Source organism: Myxine glutinosa, chromosome 11 (genome assembly GCF_964187855.1).
Source record: "Myxine glutinosa chromosome 11, kmMyxGlut1.1, whole genome shotgun sequence".
In the NCBI taxonomy this organism is placed as follows: Eukaryota; Metazoa; Chordata; class Myxini; order Myxiniformes; family Myxinidae; genus Myxine; species Myxine glutinosa.
The window spans coordinates 101,497,700-101,520,552 of record NC_136271.1 but is presented as its reverse complement, the minus strand read 5'-3'; the positions used below and the strand labels follow the sequence as shown (position 1 = coordinate 101,520,552).

Here is a 22,853-nt window from a genome sequence, read left to right as displayed (position 1 = left end):
GCTCTCTCGAAGCAAACATGCAAGACGCAAGCGAACTCCACTCGGGCTATGACTCAACTCAACTCGGGCTGCACAAAACGAAGCGCCGGATGTCCAAAAAGGCGAGCTGCGCAAACAAGAGCACGAACCGCAAGAGATGCAAGAGCCGCAAGAGACCCGTGCTGCGTAGGACGAAGAAGAGCCAAGAGAGCGAAAAATGGCGTTCGGCGCTCCCTTAAATAACGTTTTCGGTGACGTCGGCCTTGGCGCGCTACCAACCAGCGACTTCCACCAAACGTTTCAGCTTCGCGCCTCTCGCACTCGTTGGCTGGAGGTTCGCGCCCAGCGCGCTGACCAATCACAGGACCGTAGCGTGGCGATAGCTCGTAACCTGTAGTATGGTGATAGCACATAGCGTGTAGCGTGGTGATAGCACGTAGGGTGTAGATAGCGCGTGGCACTCGATGTGGTTAGGCCTGTCGGAGGTGTAATTGGCGGCGGCCATCATCGGCGGTGCCCCGGCCTGGTTTCTTTGCCTGTTCCTTCCAAAGTCACTGTCAGGGAAGGGAGTCATTTAATGTTGCACTAAGGAGATCCCAACTAAGTGTCTACAGGTGTGCAGTGCCATACGGGACAAAGGTTTGGCTGACCAGGTGAGACATACAGGGGCTTTACTCTTTAATCCCAATGCTACTTATCACTCGAACATCCTGGTATGCTCACAGGTATACTCTTAACCGACAAAATGCCGACACATGAAACTTATTACAAGGTAGATAGATTCCTTACTGCGACAGACGAAGCATGCTATCTACACAGATCTACCTGGCTCTACATATCACTACCCCCACTGACATAACAATATTTCAACATACAGCTATTTGATCTTCATTTCAACAATATTGATAGATAAAGGTGATATGATACAACAAATATCATGAAACATTTATATTTTGTAGTCCATTGTATAATTTAAATAAACATAAATGCAAATTTCACATGTGGAAAAAGTAAGTACACCCTTGGCTCTCATAGGTGGTATTGCCCCCCTTTGGCAGAAACAACCTCAAGTAGGCATTTCTTACAACTGTCTACCAGTCTCTGACATCGACTGGGAGAAATTTTTGCCCACTCCTCCATGCAGAATTCTTTCAGCTGTGCGATGTTTGAGGGGTTTCTTGCATGCACAGCTCGTTTCAAATCCCCCCACAACATCTCGATGGGATTTAGATCCGGGCTTTGATTTGGCTATTCCAGAACCCTCCATTTATTTCTTTTCAGCCATTCCTTGGTGGATTTACTGGTATGTTTAGGGTCATTGTCATGTTGCATGGTCCACCTTCGGTTGAGCTTCAACTTTCCGACAGATGGCCTCACATTATCCTCAAGCACCCTCTGGTACAATGAAGAATTCATAGTGGATTCTATGATGGTGAGCTGCCCAGGCCCTGATGCAGCAAAGCTGCCCCAAACCATAATATTTCCACCACCATGCTTTACAGTTGGTATCAGATTCTTGTGGTCAAATGCTGTCTTTGGTTTGCGCCAAACATGTCTTCTGGTACTGTGGCCAAATAGCTCTACCTTTGACTTGTCTGTCCAGAGCACATTGTTCCAGAAGTGTTGGTCTTTGCCGAGGTGTTCATTGGCAAACTTTAGTCTTGCCCTGATGTTTTTTCTGGACAGCAAAGGTATCCTCCTGGCACACCTCCCATGTAGATCAAATTTGTGCAGCCTCTTTCTCATGGTAGACTCGTGCACTTTGACATCAACAGTGGCAAGAGCTACCTGTAGGTCCCGTGATGACATTCTGGGGTTCTTAGAGACTTCTTTCAGCATCTTGCGGTCTGCTCTCGGGCTGAACTTGCTGGGGCGGCCTGGCCTGAACAAGTTGGCAGTTGTTTGGAATCTGCTCCACTTGTAGATGATCTTCCGGACAGTTGAATGATTGATTTCAAATTGTTTGGAGATCTTTTTAAATCCCTTCCCAGACTCGTCGGCATCTATAACCTCTTTCTGAAGGCCTCAGAGAGCTCTTTTGATCTAGGCATGTTGACGCCGCAAACTTCAACAACAAAGAGCAAACCAAACTAAATGTCTGAGGTTTAAATAAGACAGGTTCCTCCAAGATCCTCTCTAACGATGTTCTAATCATTTGCACCTGAGCTGGTGCACCTGATTCTAATTTTAGGTATTTGAAGTAGTGATAAATGTAGGGGTGTACTTACTTTTTCCACATGCGAAATTTGCATTTATGTTTATTTAAATTATACAATGGACTACAAAATGTAAATGTTTCATGATATTTGTTATATTATATCACCTTTATCTGTCAATATTATTGAAATGAAGATCAAATAGCTGTATGTTGAAATATGTTGAAAAAGTCAAAACTACATGGGGTATACATACTTTTTCACGTGACTAAGTGGAGCAGGTGCAAGTTAAATTAATTGTACTGTGGTTAAAGATTGTTTTAAAAATGAATAGATGTATATTTCATACAAAGTCAAGGTACCGAAGAATCTGCATTCATCTGTCTCGCATGTGGTAGACTTTTGGTCCAGTTCGACGTTATCTGCCTTTCGCCTTGAATGATGTAACCAACCGTGTGCTTGAGTGTAAAAATATCAGCTCAACTGGAGTGTCCAGCTAGAGAGAGTCCGGCAGCAAATAACTTAATTGGAAAATATTAATTGGCAAATATTAACTAGATATGTGACGATTCTCTCTTCATGCTTGCATGAATTAACTTTGAACTCTGTAACATCTACATGCAGGCATGAATAAAATATTGAACTCTGCTGTTACGCTTGGAAACTCATTGGTGAAGACCAATATTTATTCTTCCACCCCCGAAAGTGGCCGGAGGCATTATGTTTTCGGGTTGTCTGTCCGTACGGGCTAAACCTCGATTTTTCTCTGCAACCACATGTCCAATTGAGACAAAACATTCAGGGTAGGAGTGCCACCCATGCAGAATGTTTTTATGACAATACGTTAACGTTAACACTTCATAGGTCACGTGGTATGGCAGCCATTTTGGATTAAATGAAAATAGTAAAAAAAAGTTATTTCTCGGAAACCGCTGAATGGAGAAATTTGAAACTTGGCACATTGTCAAATACTCCCAATGGGGCACAAAAGCATGATAATTATGACATCATAGGTGAAGTCAGATCTCGCGAGATCTCGGAGACGGTGGGAGGGATTTTCGAAGCTCCACACGGTCTCCACGTTTTTCGAAGTTAAGTCTGTTCACAATTGTATTTTGTCGAAACTGTATTTATCTTTCGGTGTGTGAAGTTATTGTGTGCAACTTTGGTTGTTTCTCGGTGTTTATCTTTCATAAATTGATCGTCTGTTTGCCGTGTCGTGTCTTGAGGCCTTGTACAGTGTGCACTGTACAACCTTGAGGCTTTGTTTTTCTCTCAGCGGTCCGTCGTTTGTGATCCAATAACTTTCGTTCTCTGTATTCCCAGGCTTTTCACCCATAACCTACTTCCTTGTGTAAATCTCAACTCAAAAAAAAAAAAAAAAAAAAAAAAAAAAAAAAAAAAAACATTTCCTTCTCTGTTCTCATTCGTTTATTCATTCTTATTCGTTCGTTCGTTCTTCGACCACGTGTTTCTCCCCCATTTCCCCAGATAGTTTTCACTCATTAACCTTCAATGTTTACACTTTCCCCTCAAGTTATGTATTCCGTCATATTTTATAACACCTTTTTCTTCTTCTTCTTCTTCTTTAAAAGGCTGCTTTCGACTTGCTCACCAAATCAATTCATCCCAAAAAAAATATCCATCTCCTATAGTGCCTTTTTTCTACATTCCCTAAACTCTCCTGCACTCCATCCTCCATCCAGCGTCCTTAAACGTATTTTTAACTCGAAGGTCACAAGAAACTCATTTTGCAATAAATGTTCGTTTCCCATAAATCGTACACTTTCAAAAATCCAATCTCACCCCTCCCCTCCAAATCTTCCCCATAACCCCTCCCCTCCAAATCTTCCCCATCACCCCTCCCCTCCAAATCTTCCCCATCACCCATCCCTTTCAAATCTCCCCCCTTGCCCCCTCCCTCCTAAACTACCCCCTCACCCCTCCCCGCCAAGACGCCCCCTCGCCCCTCCCCTCCTAGACTCCTGCCTCACCCCTCCCCTCCAAATCTCCCCCATATCCCATCCCTTTCAAATCCCTCCCCTTGTCCCTTCCCTCCCAAACTCCCCCCTCACCCCTCCCCTTCCCCTTCAAACCTCCCCACCCTCATTGCTTCTCAATTTCCCCCCTCTCACTCCCCCTCCTCAAAGCGTCCTCCCCGCTTCTTCCCCCTTCAAACTCTCACCTCCATCTCCCCCAACCTTCTGCCTCGCTCTTCCCCCTCCTCAAATAACACCTCATTGTGGCTCACCCAATCACCATCAAACCTTTTGTCCGCCCCATCCTTCCCTTTCTCCGAGCTATTCTGAAATCTCTGACACACCTTCAACAGCTCTCCCTATCTCTTCCACCTCTTCCACATCTTACCCTACCCCTCCTCCCCCCTGTTCTGTATCTGATGCTCCCCCTTCCTCTTCATTAACGGTATGGACCTCAAACATCCGGGGCCTTCGTTCAAACTTAACTGATCTCTCCATACAGGTTGCTTCTGTCAAACCAGACGTGATCTGCTTAACAGAAACTTTCCTCCTTTATGATGTCTCTGATTCCATAGTATCTCTCCCGGGCTACTCCCTCCTCCGGTATGATAGACCTGAGCCTCGTCCTGGAGGCGGGGTTGCTATCTTTATCAAAAACTCTCTTCCTCACTCGCCCTGCACTGCACTCTCTCCACCTCACCCCCAGGAATACCTCTGGCTACGGCTTCCCCTTCACTCCCACCTCTTGTTCATATGTGTGTTGTACCGTCCACCAAACAGTGATGACTCCATCTACATCTCGCTGTCTGATGATATGGACCAACTTCTATCTACTCATCCCAACTCTCTCTTCCTCATATGTGGTGATTTCAATTGTCACCATGCCAGTTGGCTGGGTGTGGGTACCTCTCTCACCAGCCATGGCTCTTCAGCAAAGGACTTCCGCGACTCACTGGGACTGACACAATCTGTCAATTTCCCGACCCGGATCTCAGTCAACGGAACATCTTCTCTTCTGGACTTGGTTATGACTAACTTCCCTGAAAATGTCTGCTGCTCTTCTTCTGCTCCGATCGGATCATCTGATCATGTCCTTGTTAAAGTGGACATCTCTCTGACCATCCTCAGGGAGCCTGCTCAGCGTCGACGAGTCTGGCATTTCACTCAGGCCAACTGGCACGGTCTTCAAGCAGCCATCAATCATCTGGACTGGTCTCCCATCTCTACCACCTCTGACATCAACTCATCCTGGGAATTCTTCCAAAGTAAATTGCTCTCTCTCATGCACAGATTTATCCCATCTCGTCTTCAGTTGTCATACCCTTCCTCCCGTCCATGGTACACGGAATCTTGTGGTGAGGCTGTTGCCCAGAAACAACTTGCCTTCGTCTCCTGGAAAGCAAATCCAACGGAAGGAAATCTCATTTCCTTTCACAAAGCCCGAAACAAGTGTGTGTCCACCCTCAGGAGAGCCAGGAAACAATATCTCTCCGTTCTCAAGACCGAACTCTCTTATCTGTCTCCCTCTTCCAAATCCTGGTGGCGTCTGGTCAAATCCGTTTCTGGTGTTTGTTCCCCCTCCATCCCCTCCCTTACCTCAAACGGCTACACAGCTGACTCCGCACGTGAAAAAGCTGAATGCCTCAACTCTGTGTTTGCCTCTAAATCTTGTGTCCCAAACCCATCCCTCTCTGTACCCACCATACCCAGTCATACCCTGCTGCTCCTGGACTCCGTGTCCTTTCCTCCTGACAAGGTGGAAAAGTTTCTGTCAACCCTCGACTCTGATTCTGCAACTGGACCCGACGGCATCAGCCCACGGGTCCTAAAATCCTGCTCTGCTGCTCTATCTCACCCTCTCTCTGTTCTCTTCACCCTCTCTTTTGCTCAAGGTCAACTGCCATCTGCTTGTAAATCAGCCAACATCACCGCTTTGCACAAAAAAGGTGCAAAAACAGACCCTAGCAACTACAGACCAATCAGCCTTCTCCCAATTATCAGCAAAGTCATGGAATCCATCATTGCTTCGGATATGAAATCTTTCCTCTTCTCCAATGGCTTGATCTCTGATCATCAATTTGGTTTCAGACCAGGTCACTCTACTCTGGACATGCTGCTTCTGCTGTCTCAACAATGGATGGAGGTCCTCAATGCCAAACAGGAAATTAGAGCTGTCTCCCTCGACATATCACGTGCCTTCGACACGGTCTGGCACCCCGCTCTGCTCACCAAACTCTCCTCCTTTGGTATCCATGGAAATCTCCACGCATGGCTGGCGGACTTCCTCTCTAGTCGTCGTCAACGTGTGGCCCTGAATGGGTTTCTCTCATCTCCTCTTCCTGTTCAGGCTGGAGTTCCCCAAGGCAGTGTTCTGGGCCCCGTGCTTTTTCTGGTCTTCACCAATGATCTCTCTGACTCTCTCGAAAATCCTCTCTATCTCTTTGCTGATGACTCCACTCTCTGCCGCTCCATTCCTCTTCCCTCAGATCGGCAGTCTGCTGCCTCCTCACTCTCTGAAGACCTGGACAAAATCACAGACTGGTCAAACAAGTGGAACATGTCTTTCAATCCTGACAAATCTCACACTCTTACTATGTCTCTCCGAAAAGATCGACTGGACAACCCTCCCATCTACTTTCTCAACAATCCTCTCCAAGAAGTTCTGTCGCTCAAGATTTTGGGTCTCACTATCTGCCATGATCTTTCTTGGGAAAACCACATTTCCAAGCTGGCCTCCAAAGCCAGTCGCCGACTGGGCATCCTCCGTCGTGCGAAGTCCTTCCTCGGCACACCTGAGCTCCTCACCACATACAAGGCTTTCATCCGCAGCTCAATGGAATACTGTTCTCCCCTATGGGCCGGTGCTCCTGCCTCACACCTAGCTCGGCTTCACGCTGTTGAAACCAAAGCTTTCAGAATTATTGGAATCTCCCGCGATGAAGCTATCTCTGAGGGCCTTTCACTCACTCACCGCAGGCAGGTAGGTGGTCTTTCTGTCTTCTACCGACTCCTCTCCGGCCTTGCACCCCCAGCTCTCTCTGTGCTCTGTCCCCCAAATATTCCTACAGGTCGCACAAGATCTGCCAGCAACCCTCTGATGGTTAAACTGCCGAAATCTCGGCTCTCTGCTCACCTTCACTCTTTCATTCCTCTTTTCTCCCGCCTCTGGAACAAACTCCCTCACTCCCTTCAATCCCACTCCTCCCTCCAGGTCTTTAAAACAGCTGTTCACCACCATCTCTTATCTTCCCCCATCCAAAACCTTGATCTTTTCTACCCCCGCTAATTCACCCCAGATCCACCTTGTTTGAAATTCCAACTTCTTTCCTGGAAGTCCTGGCAGTGTCCATATGTTTTATACCTCTCCCACCGCCCCCTTCCCATGCCCCCCCCCCCCCAAAGCCCTCGCCCTCTCTCAGATCTCTCGATGTCTCCATGTCTCTCGGTCCCTGCTCTCAAATGTTGTGTTTGTGTCCTTCCCCCTCTCTCCCCATCTTGTCTACCGCTCCCGATGTTATATGTTTTATGTGTCGGTTTGTCTTTCTGTGTGATTAATGTTCGCTCTTTCACGAGCCTCGATCTTGTGTACAAAAAAAAAAAAAAAAAAAAAAAAAAAAAAAAAGTGGTACACCAGCCAAAAATGTTTTAATCGAATTCCTTATCCTAAAAATCTGAAATTGCATGCACATGATCCAAGACCCATTTGTATTGAAATATTAAATTTATGACATCATAGGTCACATGGTATGGCAGCCATATTGGATTGAACCTAAACCCTAAAAAAACATCTTTGCCCAAACCACCAAATCGATAGACTCGAAACTTTACGTGCGTCATTGACTAGACATGGCGATTAAAAGACGACCACAAAAACGTCATTGGTCACATGGTGTGGCAGCCATATTGGATTGAAGGAAAATATTAAATAATTATATCTCTGAAATCGCTTAGCCTACCGATGCGAAATTTTATGAATATAAACGATCACCATTGTTGCATATAATTTGATGATGATGTCGTAGGTCACATGGTTTGGCAGCCATCTTGGATAGAAAAATGAACCTTATCCACAACAACACACAACATGCATTTTAAGGCCATTTCTGCCCTATTTTCTGCATCTCCCCTTGTTAACCCCCTTGCCCGCATTTCTTCTTGCACCATCTTTAGCCAAGTCTTTCTCAGTCTTCCCCGTCCTCTACTTCCTTCTACATTAACTTCCATCACACTTCTCAACCAGTCACTTTCATCCTTCCTCAATACATGGCCAAACCATCTCAACCTGTTCCTCTTCACAGCATCAATCACAGGCAATATTCCCATCATCTTTCGCAATTCATCATTTGTCTTCCTCTCTCTCAACGATACTCCGCACATCCATCGAACCATTCGCATTTCCACCCTTTCCAGCCTTCGTTGCTGCTCTACGTTCATTACCCATGTCTCGCTCCCATAAATCATAACACTTCTCACACATGCAGCATACACCTTTCCCTTCAGCTTCAGCGACACTCTCCTCCTCATCAGCACGCCACTCAGTTCCCGAAACTTCTTCCATGCACATCTCACTCGAGCAACCGTTGCCGAGTCTGATCCACCTTCTCCATTCAGCATGTCTCCGAGGTAGCAAAATGTTTTCACACCTTCCAGCTTCACGCCGTCTCCAAGATCCAACTGAACATTTCCTCCATCTGCAGCTCCCTCTGTGCACACCTCACATTTGAATGTAGCTGCCACACTGGTTAATGACCCTCTCAGACCACTACATTTTTGATGAACCCACTCAGCACACATTGTACATTGAATGGAGTTCACTCCGACACCCTTCCTGCACACAGCACACGGCCACTTCCCAGTTCTTTCCACCTCACCACATGCTTTACCACTTGCCATCACCTTTGTCTTTCCGATATTCACCTTCAGACCTTTTGTCTCCATACATTCCTTCCACTTGTTCATCTTTTCCTTCAGTCCATCCATACTTTCCGCAATCAACACCAGATCATCTGCATACAACAACTCCCACGGTAAACCCTCCTTTACGGTCTGAGCCAGCACCTCCATCACAGCTACAAATAGTAGTGGACTTAGTACCGACCCCTGATGCATTCCCACCTTCACCTCAAACTCACCACTGTTCCCGTCCTTCGTCCTTACAGCTGTGCGTGCTCTTTTGTACATTGCCATCACTACTCTGATCAACCATTCCTCCACTCCTAACTTCCTCAATGCCCATGTCAATACTTTGCGTGGAACCCTATCGAATGCTTTCTCCAGATCAACAAACCCAAAAAACAACTTCTTCCTCTTATCCATGTACTTCTCCTGCAACTGCCTCACAATGAAAAGCGCATCTGTCGTTCCTCTTCCTGGCATAAATCCAAACTGCATTTCGTCGATCTTCACTTTCTTCCTTATCCTCCTCTCCAACACCCTTTCCAATACCTTCATTCCATGCTCCAATAACTTTATCGCTCGGTACGAGCCACACTCCAGAGGGTCACCTTTCCCCTTGTATAGAGGGACGAGGGTACTCAGTTCCCAATCGACTGGAATGCGGCCTTCTTTCACCACCAGATTACAGATCTCTGTCATTCTCTTCACACCCCAACTTCCTGCTGCCTTCAACATATCTCCCACAACTCCCGTCGGCCCTCCCGCTTTTCCACTCTTCATTGCTTTTATCGCTTCCTCAACTTCCTTCTCAGTTATCTTCTCTGCCGGTCCTAAAACTGGGTTACTCTCTATGTTGCCATCCCATTCATTCTCTGTATTCAACAGCATTTCCATATATCTTTTCCATCTTCCTTTAATTCCATCTGGGTCAACAACGATTTGTCCCACTTCATCCTTCAAGCAACTCACCCCCATCACATCACACCTCTCTTTCGCTATCTGCTTTGCAATCCTGAATACTGCTTTCTGACCCTCTTCCGAATCCAAGCGTTCTCCGAACATTTTCCTACATGCCTCCTGCGCCTTTGCTACCTCTTTCTTTGCAGCCTTCCTGGCTGCCTTATAACTTTCATGCTCTGCTGTTTCTGCTCCCGTACCCTTCGCCTTCTGCCACTCTTTGAACTTCTTCCTCTTCTCGTCAATCCTCTTTCCAACATCAACATCCCACCACCATGTTTCCGAGTGCCTCGGTGGTCCTTTTGTCCATCCACATACCTCACCAACGGCTCCCAACAGACTAGCTTTCATTGACATCCAACCACTTTCAAGCTCAACCACATCATCCTCTACCCTACTCAGCCTCTCTTTTAATGCCTCCCTTACTGTCACCTCTTTCAACCTCCACACCTTCATTCTCGGTTGGTACTTCACCCGCCGAGCTCTCCTCGCACCTTTCACCCTTATGTCGCAGACAACCAAGTGGTGCTGTGAAACAGCCTCCTCCCCGGGGATCACCTTTGTGTCCCGGAGGTGCCCCCTATCTCGCCGACGCACCATCAGGTAGTCAACTGTTGTCGTCGACCCACCTGACGTGTATGTAACAAGCTTATTGTCCTCTTTCTGGAACTGAGTATTACAAATCAACAAATCAGCTCCATCAGCAAACTCCAAAATCCTTTCACCTTCTCCATTTCTCACACCATATCCGTAACCCCCATGAACTCCCTCAAAACCATCCATACTCCTTCCCACATGTCCATTCAGGTCTCCTCCCACCACAACAACTTCCTCATCTTTCACGTTTTCCATCAGCTTCTCTATCGCACACCAGAACTTGTCCTTCTCTTCATCGCTTCGACCAACCTGCGGAGCATATCCCGAGATGACGTTCACCAAGAGCTTTCCAATCATCATTTTCACCATCATCAACCTTTCACTCACTCTAGTCACACTCACCACACTGTCTACAAACTCCTCAGAAAACAGGACACCAACACCATTCACGCCCTCCAGGCACCCTTGCCACACAAACTTGTATTTCTGTCCCTGCCTACCCTTCACCATTCTCACACCACTTCCCTTCCATCTCGTCTCTTGCACACAACATATGTCCACTCTTCTTCTGACCAATACTTCCACCACTTCTCCTGATCTCCCTGTCATTGTCCCCACATTCCATGTCCCAAACCTCAGAAACCGATCTCCACTTCGGGCTGCACCCTGCCCATATGTACTTGTGATTGTCATGGTTCTCTTTTTGAGGCAATGTTTTTATGGCCGGATGCCCTTCCTGACGCCAACCCTCTTAGTCGTCTCTTACGACACGCAGGGATACGGTGTACCTATTCTGACCAGGGTACACACTGGGAAACGTTTAAAACATGTAAATTCTGGGGGGGGGGGGGGGGGGGGGTGTCAGCATCACGGCTGCGGTTTAAACATATTCCAACAATATCCAAACAGAACGATGAAAAAACAATCCGGGAAAAGTCTCCAAGCGAGAACGTGGATTTGAGAAAGAAGGAGCAGAGGCGGAAGAAAACGAGATACAGGGGGCGGGGCACAAGCCGTGACGAGGAGGAGAGCGAACAAGCACGTGTCCGGGAGGAGAGAAAGAATCAATATAGAATTATTTGTCTAGGGAGGTGAGGTGAGGAGGAGAAAACAAAATAAAAGAAACAAGCAATACAGCGAAGGAAATAATCCAAACCGACAAAACACCGACGGGGGGGAGGGAAGCCCCAAGTCACCAGGCCGCGCACGAGGTACGACTCAGAAAACGATTAACTACACACAAGTTTGCACGAACCACAAACCAACACCAACTAGAAACACACAATAACACGTACACAGCAAAATAACCAGTGGAAATTTGACAAAGCCAAGAATGGGAAAACACTCAAACTTCGATGCCGTGGAGAGCTCGAAGCACGCCTCACTCGCCCGAGGAACCGGAAGTCAAGTATCCTTATCCGATCAACCTTATCCGATCAACACAAAACTTCACAAACGTGATCCCCGACTCATAGATATGCAGAGTGTACATTTTGTTTTAAGGTCACAAGTCACGTGGTGTGGCAGCCATATTAGCTTGAAAGCTGATAATAATTTTTAAAAATCCCTTCTCTGAAACCGCTTCACAAATCGATGCGAAACCTGTCATGGCTGGTGAAAATTTGATACTTGAAAACAGATGAAGGGATTTAAAACAAACTTGTTTATTTATGGGACAGTGAACGAGGGCATCTACCCATTGTAGGAATATGCGGAGGCATATTGGCGACACAGTCACATTGCTTTTGTTTAAAATAATTTAACTCTAATACTACAAACCTAATGGAAGATTGAGGTGAATTCTGCCACAAAATACAGTCGCTGAGGTCACCAAAACTGAAGGTCGAACTCTGGGCTTCAAAAAAGTTCACAAAACCGGGTCATGGAATGTAAGGTCAATTAATCAGGGAAGTTTCAATGTGTAAAGAGAGATGGATAGGACAAAAACGGAAATATTGTGGAAAAGCGAACTAAGTTAGACTGGTTTGGGCAGTTTCAATCTGACGATTGCAAAGTGTTATTTTCTAGTCACTACCCTGTAGGAGAAATGGAGCAGCAGTGACATAACTGGGATATAACCCAGTCAATGATGGGTTAATATCACCGAGATTGAAAGGATATCCAGTGAACACCACAACCATTCAGATATATGCTCCAAGTTCTGCAACAGATGAAGAAAATGTGGAGGAATTTTATGGAAAATGGCAGGAACTGGTAGAACAGCTGCTTGAAGGAGATGTTTTAATTATTATGGGAGACTAAAATGAAAAAATAGAGAAGCAGGGCCACCAGGGATTGCAGGAAAGCAGGACCACCAGTACAGGAAAGACTTGGTATCCAAAATGATCCAGGGAAGCAAATGCTGGAGTTCTCCATGGAGAATGAGCTCATAATTGCAAACACATGGTTCAAACAACCCAAGTATAGACTGCACACATGGACTGCACCTGTTGCGCAACGTAGAAATCAGCTTGACTACTACATTGTAATCAAAAGAAGATGGAGAAGTGCAATGCAAACTGCCAATACTCTGCCAGGTGCCTACTGTGGGGCAGTTCATTTAAAAATATTCCTCTTGTGGCAAAACTACAAATCAAATTAAGAAAGATGAAAAAAAATAATCAAAACCTACGACCATTTATGACACTAGAAAACATTGAAACAAAATGCAATAAAGGTAAAAATAAGAAACAAAAATGCACCTCCACCAGACTGAACATTTTAAGTCTTCGAACCCACTGATAGGCCAGATCTGTATCCGTACAATAATCAAAATATAATCGGCTTCCTCTTGTCCAACACCCAACCTATTCACCACTGTTTGTCAGAATCTGTCCACAACTGTTTGAAATATCGTGCTAAGTATCGTTTTTGGCCTTATCACTTAATGGTGAAGAATCACAATCACAAAAATTCTTGGATCTGGATCCAGATCTTCACCAAAATTGAATGAATTTGTCCTGGTCCCACACTCAACGTGTCAACCAAGTTTCGTCCGAATACATCCATCTGGCAAGTTCTCCCCTCTCAGCCAAGGAACTCTGTAGTTCTGTTAGAGTGGTCATTGGGTTATGGGTCACGTCACTGACCAAGGTCCTTCTTGCCACGTTGCTCAGTTTAGTCGGACAGACAAGTCTAGGAATAGTCTGGGTAGTTCCATATTCTTTCCATTTCCTAATGATTGAGCTCATTGTGCTAGTGGGAACTTTCAACACAACAAATGGTTTTACACCTTTCCCCAGATCAATGCCTCTAATATCCTTCCCCAAATTCCGTAAAGCTATTTTTTAAAAGTCATTTCCGCAACGTTAACACTTGAACACCGTGCGGTCTGACAGGCTTGATTAAACCTTACTGATAATTTTCTATTCGACATATACGATTAGATTTTTCAGGGTCCCTCACTGTTAGTAACACTCGACCCAAACAAAGCCAATTGAAATCTGACACTGCAAAACCCGGGCAGTGTATAATTAGCAGAGGCCTGTAGGCCTGATGAGTTTAGCTCACAAGAAAACCAAGATGGCGACCATATTATTTCAGCTCGGTGCCATGGTGGGTGAGGTCAAGTGATAGCCGTGGGTGTGGTCCGGCAGATGCCCGACCAATGGGTGCACATTTCAAAAATCGACCACCCATTTCCCCCAGCAACAGCAAAACAAAGCCCCTGTGAACCTGTGTCATGTCACAGGTAGAATATTATCTGCACTCTGCAACTGCATATAACCACCTTTAGAAGGAGCTAAACTTGTGAGCACTCTGCAACTGCATGATCTTCAATATTTACTGTTGATAGCCTGGTGACCTCAGAAAAGTATATAATTTATGTATTCAAGTTTAAATTGATAAATAATGACGCTGTGTAAGAACAAAGTTGATTTTTTGCTAATCGCAGCAATAAAAAAACAGTTCATAAAAGGGAAGCCGCAGATGCTCAGCAGAACTTAGACTGGAACTGGAAGATTACACAATGATGTAAATCAAGGTGTTACGACACCACAATAATCATGGCATACATAACCTGCGCCAAAGCTGCGCCAAACGTGTGAAATACAATCACATCTTGTGATTGCGCCACAAAAGAAGAACACCAAAACCTAATCCACATGATTAATGTTTTTATTTCACTCGTGTTTCATAAGAGCTGAACTGAAGTTTCACACATCAAATGTAACAATTATGCTGTACACAAAGGCTGCAACGCCATGTTGATCAGTGCATGGCGAGGGCTTTCCCAATGAGAATGGGAGCAGTCAGGACACCGATCACATTTCTATGCCAGTCATATTGCATTAGAAATAGATTGCACAAATCTGCGCTCACATGTAAATGGCTCATACCTGTGGAAAACGTAAATACCTGCAAATTAATAAAAGCACGAGCTGTACTCACCCTCAACTTCCTCAAGATCTGGATACACTGTCATAAGTGCAGCCCTGAGTCTCTCTTCATCCACAAAGGGCAGCAACGCAACTCCTGGATCACATGCACACCCAGGATATTAAATATGACTTACTCGCTCACCAAATAGAAACAAACAGCATTATAACAACACAAGTGAAAGTCTTCTTGCCAAATAAATAAATACACGTAAAATTTAGATTTGTGGCAAAAGATTCTTCCACACAGCAATACTTCTGGAAGATAAATATTTTGCAATGGAAATATTCTCCAAAGATGATCATATTTTTGCCTGATATTATTATTATGATCACATTTTTGCCTGATATTTTTATTATGATCACATTTTTGCCTGATATTAATGGTAAAACGATTATTGGTGGCATTTATCAATACAACTGATGAATACATGTCAATTGGACCATATCTCTTTGGGTTTGTGAAGTGGTCAATTTTGTTTTTTTTATATACATAGTCGAGATTTGTGGAAGAGCTAGAATTAGTACATTGAACGGATCAGGACACAACAGGATAAAAGGAACAGTTGAGAGAGGAGCAAACACCAACAGCAGAGATGAAGGCAAAGACAGGGAGAGACTTGGACAAACTGGGTGTGGGGATGAATGAGGAGGGGCAGGAGAGGATGCAGGGTTTGGACATGATGGACAAAGAAGGAAACTCCAAGGAGGGAAAAACTGCAAATTTGGGACAAGGGTAGAAAAGATCATGGTTTTGGATTGACATGCATCTGAGATGGTGGTGAACAGCTGTCTTGAAGACCTGGAGGTAGGAATGACATTGAAGAGAATGTGGAAGTTAGTTCCACATGTGGGGAAAAAAAGAGAAATGAAAAAAAGAGAAAGCAAACAAGAACCTGACAGCTTGCACAAAATATTGATGCATTTTAAAAAGTGCACATCCTTTAAAATGCACAAAATGTGGCCTGCAATGACGAAACGAGCTTCAAGTAACCCCCTCCACAATACAACAACAACAACATGCTTTTAAGGCCATTTTCCCTGCTAGAGCGGGGGTTAGCCTTGCGGTCCCCATGACAATCTTCTCCATTTTGCCCTATTTTCTGCATCTCTCCTTGTTAACCCCCTTGCCCGCATTTCTTCGTCCACCAATATGGCTGCCAGACCACGTGACCGGTGACATCATTAATTTACGTTCTCTAATATAATTGTTGCGTCATTCACGCTCAAGAAATTTCAAACTGTTGGACTAAGCATTGTACTTGTCGAATTATAACGTCATAATGAAGGCACCAATGACATCATTGCTAACCATACATTCCCCATGTGGAGTTCTTTACATTGATCCACGTTTCAATTTTTTCTAAGGAGCGGTTTTGGAGATAGAGGTCCAACGTTTTTGGGGTTTTTCCAAGATAGCGGGGAGTGTGGAGGGGGGGGGGGGGGGGTATTGGAGAGAGAGAGCATGGGATAGGGAGGATTTGGGGGGGAGGGGAAGGAAGAAGCTTCCTTCTGTATCCATCATGTACACCCCATTCCTCCCTACCCCATTGTTTGTCCAATTCTCCATCCATTTTGTCCTTCAACTCCATTGTGGGTGGTTTCCCCTCCCCACCCCCATTCTCCCCTCTAACCTCTCTACTATTTCTTTTGTCCTGTTGTGTCCTGATCAGTTTGGTGTTCTAGCTCTTCCCCAAGCTTTGTCTCTGTATAAAAAAGTGTCATGGGTTGGCAGCCATTGCACAGGCTTGATGGGCCGAACGGTCTCTTTCTGTGTTGAAGTTCCTTGGAAGGCATGGCATATGTTGTGAACCATGGTGTCTGCCCATGCGCTCATCTGTCTCCAGTTTATGGTGGCCACTTCCTGCACTGCATTTGAAAAGCTCAATATTCACTTTTGAAATGACGGGAGAACAGGCAAGAGTAATGTTGATGCCAAATTTTATTTTGCAACCAGGATATTTTGCCCTCTTTTTGGATAAATCCAACCTCTGTGGCCCTACGTTACACCACTATTATGCGGTGTGCGTTTTAAGTAGCTCAGAGATTTGGCTCTGAGTGAAACCAAGAATGAAACACAATTCACCTTTTTAAAGTCCATTAAATATTATTTAAATTGATAGATTAACTTACACTTTTCCGTCACCTAGGACGCGTACTACTCCTCGTACTATATAAACGAGAATGGCGCTCTTCGACATCAAACCATATTCCCCTGCCCACATTATTACACATAGTTGTATCAAGTTTGATTTGAATCCCTTCAACTGTCCTCAAGTACCACATTTTTACCCAACTTGACCTCTGACCTCGATGCCGAAATGTAATCAGTTCATATTTGCATCATAATATATTGTTACGGTTGTGGAAACCGACCCTGGGAAGTTGCATTCAACATCTAGGGAATGCTGAAGTAGTTATTTCGTTGCCATGTGTGCTTAGACAGGGCCCTCCTTTTGTACAGGGGATATGGATTGTGTGGGTTTAGCAAACTCTTTCCCTTCATTTGATTTCCACTTTCCATCCAACTTTCCATCTTTCCATCCATCAATCGACCGATCCATCCATCCATCCTTTCCATCCATCAATCCACTGGTCCATTCATTCCTCACTCATTTGCTCCTGACCTCCATTCCCCATGCTTCCCCAAGAGCCTTTACACTTCACCTCTCGAACCCCGTAATGGTTAAAGAACCTCATTTCATTCAAATCCATAACCATCCCTTCTGTCCTCAAACCCATTCAAATCCTTTCCCAACCCTGCATCTTCCCACAGCATGAACCAAACCAACACCACAACCACACCACACCACAACCACAACCATAACCATAACCATAACCATGCCAAAATCACACAAAACCATAATAAGCGCCGTAATCTGAAACACTGTTGCAAGCCTGCATAAACGCCATCTATCTATAATTCCAGTAATCTCTGTGTGTTTGTTTGTACGTTTGTACGTTTGTTTGTTTGTCTGTGACCGCTGTTTCTCGACAACCACGGGTCCGATATACTTGCAACTTGCCAGGTATATTGCTGGGGACCCGAGGATGTGCCTTTTCAAGGTTTGAAATTAATCGGACAAGTACTTACCGAGCTATGGCGATTTAGCCGTTCGCCGTTCGCTTTGGCGTTGCGAATGGACCAAACCATTGCATGTAAATAGAGGGGGGGGGGTTCTGTGGTCGTTGCGAATGGACCAAACCATTCATGTAAATAGAGGGGGGGGGGGGGGTTCTGTGGTCGTTACTGCCACGTGGTTTCAAAGTTTTTTTTTGTTGTTGTTGTTTGCACGCATGTTTTTTTGCACCCACGTACGGGCACGCCCTAGGATGTTTACACACACCCCTACACAAATTTTTTTTTTTTTTTTTTTTTGGCAAGGAACGGGCACCCACGTACGGGCACGTCCTAGCTTATATATAGTACGGGCATGCCCTAGTAATCTACAATGCCGCTATAAGTCCACACCGAACCACGGCACTTCCAAGATGTCACATCACACTGCAGCAAACAGGACGCAATGAGCATTCCTTGCATGGGGTTTGAGATTGTGTGGCAACCCTTGCCACCTGAAGCCATGTCTTGCGTGGGGTCAGAAGGTGCTCGCGTGAACTTCACCCACTCAAAGCCACGCCTGGCACAGGAGGAATAAAAGCCTGAACGCAGCACGGTTTGTGTGCGCTGGAATTATTGGAGTGGATAAGTTCTTGTTCCAGAAGCTGCCTGTCAGTAAGAAGTGGAGAAGCAGCCCAAGAACCAGACGAGAGCGAGGCTGCGCTGGGCGACAGGCTGAGCCGGGCAGAGCAGGCACGGGACAAAGACCTCCGTCACACCACAGGTCCAAGACTGACTTACACGATCTTTTCTTGTTATATCCAACACCCCTAATTGTCGACTTTGGACACACAAAGAAAGATAAAATCAATGATTAAAAGAGCTATCGACGATTAACCTCATCCCAAGTGGATGAGATACTGATTCACACCTCGCAATCCTCATTGGTATACTGCACCTCTCCCGGCATCGCATCGACACATTACTGTCTTAGCTCCACATCCTTTCTCATCGCACACTTGGGACTAACGCAGGCCCGCCTTGTCTGCGTGAGGTGCGACAGGGGCCACAACCACACTCCGATCTGCCTCTAATTTTCCAATCTACAGACTTGGCATTTAATATGGAATATTTTTTTTGTGTGAGTGAACTTACTTTTCAAGATGTCTTAGAACCAAAAGTTCATTGGAATTATGTAGAAATTATTCCAGATTTTGTTAATGTGACCTTTAAAAGAAACAAAAACCAGATTTGACATTTCGAAACAAATAAATTGATCCTTGAAAGTGATGTAAACTGATATCGAACTCAATTCATGGACAGTACTGTGTTAAACTTCTGTACGTTTTCCAGAAGTATCTCTTTATTTTGCACATTAGCCAATTTTTTTTTAACAAAAACAAAAGTTAAATTACGACTGGGATTACGGACAGTAAAATTACAGTTTAGTACTTCGTGTAACCCCCACGAGCATTCAGGAGAGCACGTACACGTTGAGGCATGCTGTTCACGAGATTTGCCAAGGTTTGGACAGGAATCGCTTGCCATGCAGTGACAATAGCCTGCTGCAATTCACGCACAGAGGTCGGCTGCTGGTCCAAGTGGTCGATTTGACGTTAATTCTGCCCACAAGTTCTCTATCGGATTCATATCCGGGGACATGGCAGGCCACTCCATATGCTCTACACCACGGTCAGCAAGAAAGTGTTGGATCATGCGAGCATGATGAGGCCGTGCATTGTCATCTTGGAAGGCAAAGTTTGCTCGAAAGGCTGCATGAGCAAATGGAAGCAATGTTTCTTCCAGAATGGCCCTGTACTTGAACTGGTTCCGGTTTCCATTCAGAACAACCAGGTCAGTTTTGCCCCCTGCATGAAAAGCAGCCCAAACGGTCACCCCACCACCTCCAGCTTGGACTCTCGGCACTATACAATCTTTGTTGTAGGCTTCATGCACTTGTCTGCGCACTCGGACGCGGCCATCTTGACGATAGACCAGAAATCTAGACTCGTCACTGAAGGTCACGTGATTCCAGTGTCCTGGCTGCCATTGACGGTGCTCTCTGGCCCACTGCAATCGGCGCTGGCGGTGTTGTCTGGTCAGGCATGGCTTTCTCAGGGGATACCTGGCACGACAGCCTGCTTGAACCAGTCGTTGGTTGACTAGCCTTCTGGATACAGGCACATTTGTCAGTTGCTGCCACTCAGCCCTAAGCCGATTAGCTGACTTGGTACGGCCATTGCGGACTAACCGGTGCAGATGGCGATCATCCCTCCTTGTGGTTCTGCGGGGACGTCCTGGCCTCGGTATTGGAGTAGGGACACCCCTCTGAGCATTTCGTTTCAGGATCTTTGACACCTGACCTTGAGTGATGCCATACTGCCAAGCAATAGCACGCTGTTTCATGCCGTATTTTCGTAAAGCCACCACTCCATGACAAACAGCATTGTCGAGTTGACGGACCATCTCCAGAGGAAGCGGCAATAACTTTTGGAGACGTGCAGCAGTTGTTTTCCACTAATACAGAACGCAACAACCCTTGTATACCCGACTGTGAAGCCAATCATCAAATGCACCTGTCCGTACATTTTGCCACGCCACCTGTGATATAATCCTGTTGTTGACTTCTTGCTGCGACAGACAATCAGTGACATGGTTCTTTTAACAAAGAAATCACCAAAGTGTAAAAGAAACTCACTAGATTGTTATACTGAGTTAACAAAGTAAGCCCAAGTCAAGGAAAAAAAAATATTCCATATTAAATGCCAAGTCTGTACTTTCCCGGTTGAATGATGGCACACCTGTCCTTTGTGTTTTAAATAATAAGAGTGCAGGGGGCTTTTTTACGTGTGAAGGATGGTTGCTTTTCTGCGAGTCTTTAATTGCTTTGTAAATAAATGCTCGATTATTGCTCGATTGTAAACAAATGCTTGCTGCATTGTTTGGTAAACATCTTTCAACCTGCCCGGTTGTTCTTTCCTTCATAGGTCTGGCATAGTGTGTGCATAATAAACAGACGGCAGGTTGTGTCCCAACGATTAGCTCCAGTAGTAGATAGTCAACGTTCACACAATGGTTCACTCGGCCGTACTTAATAAGTAGACGGGTGGGTGTTGAGAGTGCGGTTCCCCATTTGACATTATTAGGTCACCAATAGGTAACGTGAGCCCGAGAACAGTCTATACTCGCACCTGAACCCGTAACAATACACTTATACCAAGTTTTGTCAAAATCCCATCACTGATTCACAAGTTATGGCAGTAGCAGAGCTTTTACCAAATGGGACCTCTGATATTTCACCTCTTGACCACATAATCTAGTCAGTTCATCTTTGCATAATTATACATACTTGTACCAAGTTTGACTTGGATCCCTTCAGCCGTTCCTAGGTTATCGCGGCAATGAAAACCTATCACGGACAGACAGAAACTCAAAACCACAATACTTCCGGCAACCTCGTCAGCGGAGGGGAAAAAAAATGAAAACATAGCAACAAACTATAAGACTAATATCAACACACAAGATTTTAAAAGAAGAAAAGAAAAGGAAATAAATAAATAACTAAATAACCTGGTAGCTACCCTGCGGTAAGATGATGTATGGTATCAGGCACTTTAAGATTCCAGAAATAGTAATTCACCTTGCCACGCAAACTTCTTTCCATTCAGGTCGATTCCAAAATCTTCCGGGTAGAAGTCGATGATGGGAGACTCCTGAGATAGATGAAAAAGACAAGGATATTATGGTTGTCAGTGGAAGCCAGAAAACGTGAGCCCAAATGCATATAATGTCTGCTGAGAGAAAGAGGGAGGACGCAGGTGAAAAGAAAATTCAATTTTTACATATTTAGCACATTGCTCCTTTAATTTCCAGATTAATATGCCATCCTAGGTGTCTCCAACTACCTGATTTAACCAGTCCTCCCACTTCAACCCATTCAACCATCCCTTTAAACTGCCACAGCCTCAATACACTCACACCTACGAGCCCTAGAGCCCAGCAATGCAATAGACCTGAACTGCAACCAGAAAGCAGAAGCAAATTGCAAATCACAAAAAAAGAAACAGATGATTGCTAAGATTTTAGAGGAAAATAAAAGGTTTGCCACAAGACCTCATACGATTTAAATAGATCAAAAAAGGTTTCAGTTTAATATGAAACTACAACACAGCATGTGCAGTTATCAATTTATAAGCATACACATTGGGAATTCTTAATAATGTCAAAATGGAAAAGTTAAAAATTGTATTTTAAAAAGTAAGCATTTCCCCAAAAGGAAAGAAAGAGTGAAGGTAAGCAGAGAGTCTTGATTTTGCCAGTTTCACCAGAAAAGGGTTACTGGCATACCTCGTGCGTCCTGCAGGAATATTTGGGGGACAAAGCATAGACAGAGCAGGGGGAGCTAGGCCGGAGAAGAGTCAGTAGAAGATAAATAGACCGCCCAACTGCCTGCAGTGAGAGTGAAAGGCCCTCAGAATCATCTTCATCACGGGAGATACCAATGATCCTAAAAGCATTGGTTTCTACAGCATGAAGTAGAGCTAGGTGTGAGGCAGGAGCACCGGCCCAGAGGGGAGAGCGGTATTCCATCAAGCTTCGGATGAAAGCTTTGCATGTGGTGAGCAGCTCAGTAGTGCCAAGAAAGGACTTAGCACGATGGAGTATGCCCACTCCACAGTGGGCTGGAGCCTGGAAATTACCAAAAATGGACTCTTATCAGGCATCAATGGCTCTGAGTGCTTCAGAAACTAGAAAAAAAATCCAGTTTAAAGAAAAAAAGTAAGTCAAAAGCTCAACTCCAAGAAAAATGGTGAACGTTAGAAGATCGGCAATATTTCAATTGCACTCGGGA

General features: G+C 45.0%; 1 protein-coding gene across 4 annotated transcripts in view; it reads right to left on the bottom strand.

The window, feature by feature from the left end:
- XRN2 (5'-3' exoribonuclease 2) overlaps positions 1-22,853 on the bottom strand; it is a 141,960-nt gene that overhangs the window by 60,405 nt on the left and 58,702 nt on the right. For 2 of the 4 annotated variants that reach the window (XM_078786900.1, XM_078786899.1), the window contains 2 exons: positions 21,642-21,714; positions 14,957-15,040 (listed from right to left, as the gene is read on the bottom strand). In XM_078786900.1, coding sequence (XP_078643026.1) covers positions 14,957-15,040; positions 21,642-21,714 — 157 coding nt within the window. The remainder of the gene's footprint in view (positions 1-14,956; positions 15,041-21,641; positions 21,715-22,853) is intronic. The other 2 variants (XM_078786901.1, XM_078786902.1) reach the window with 1 other exon arrangement.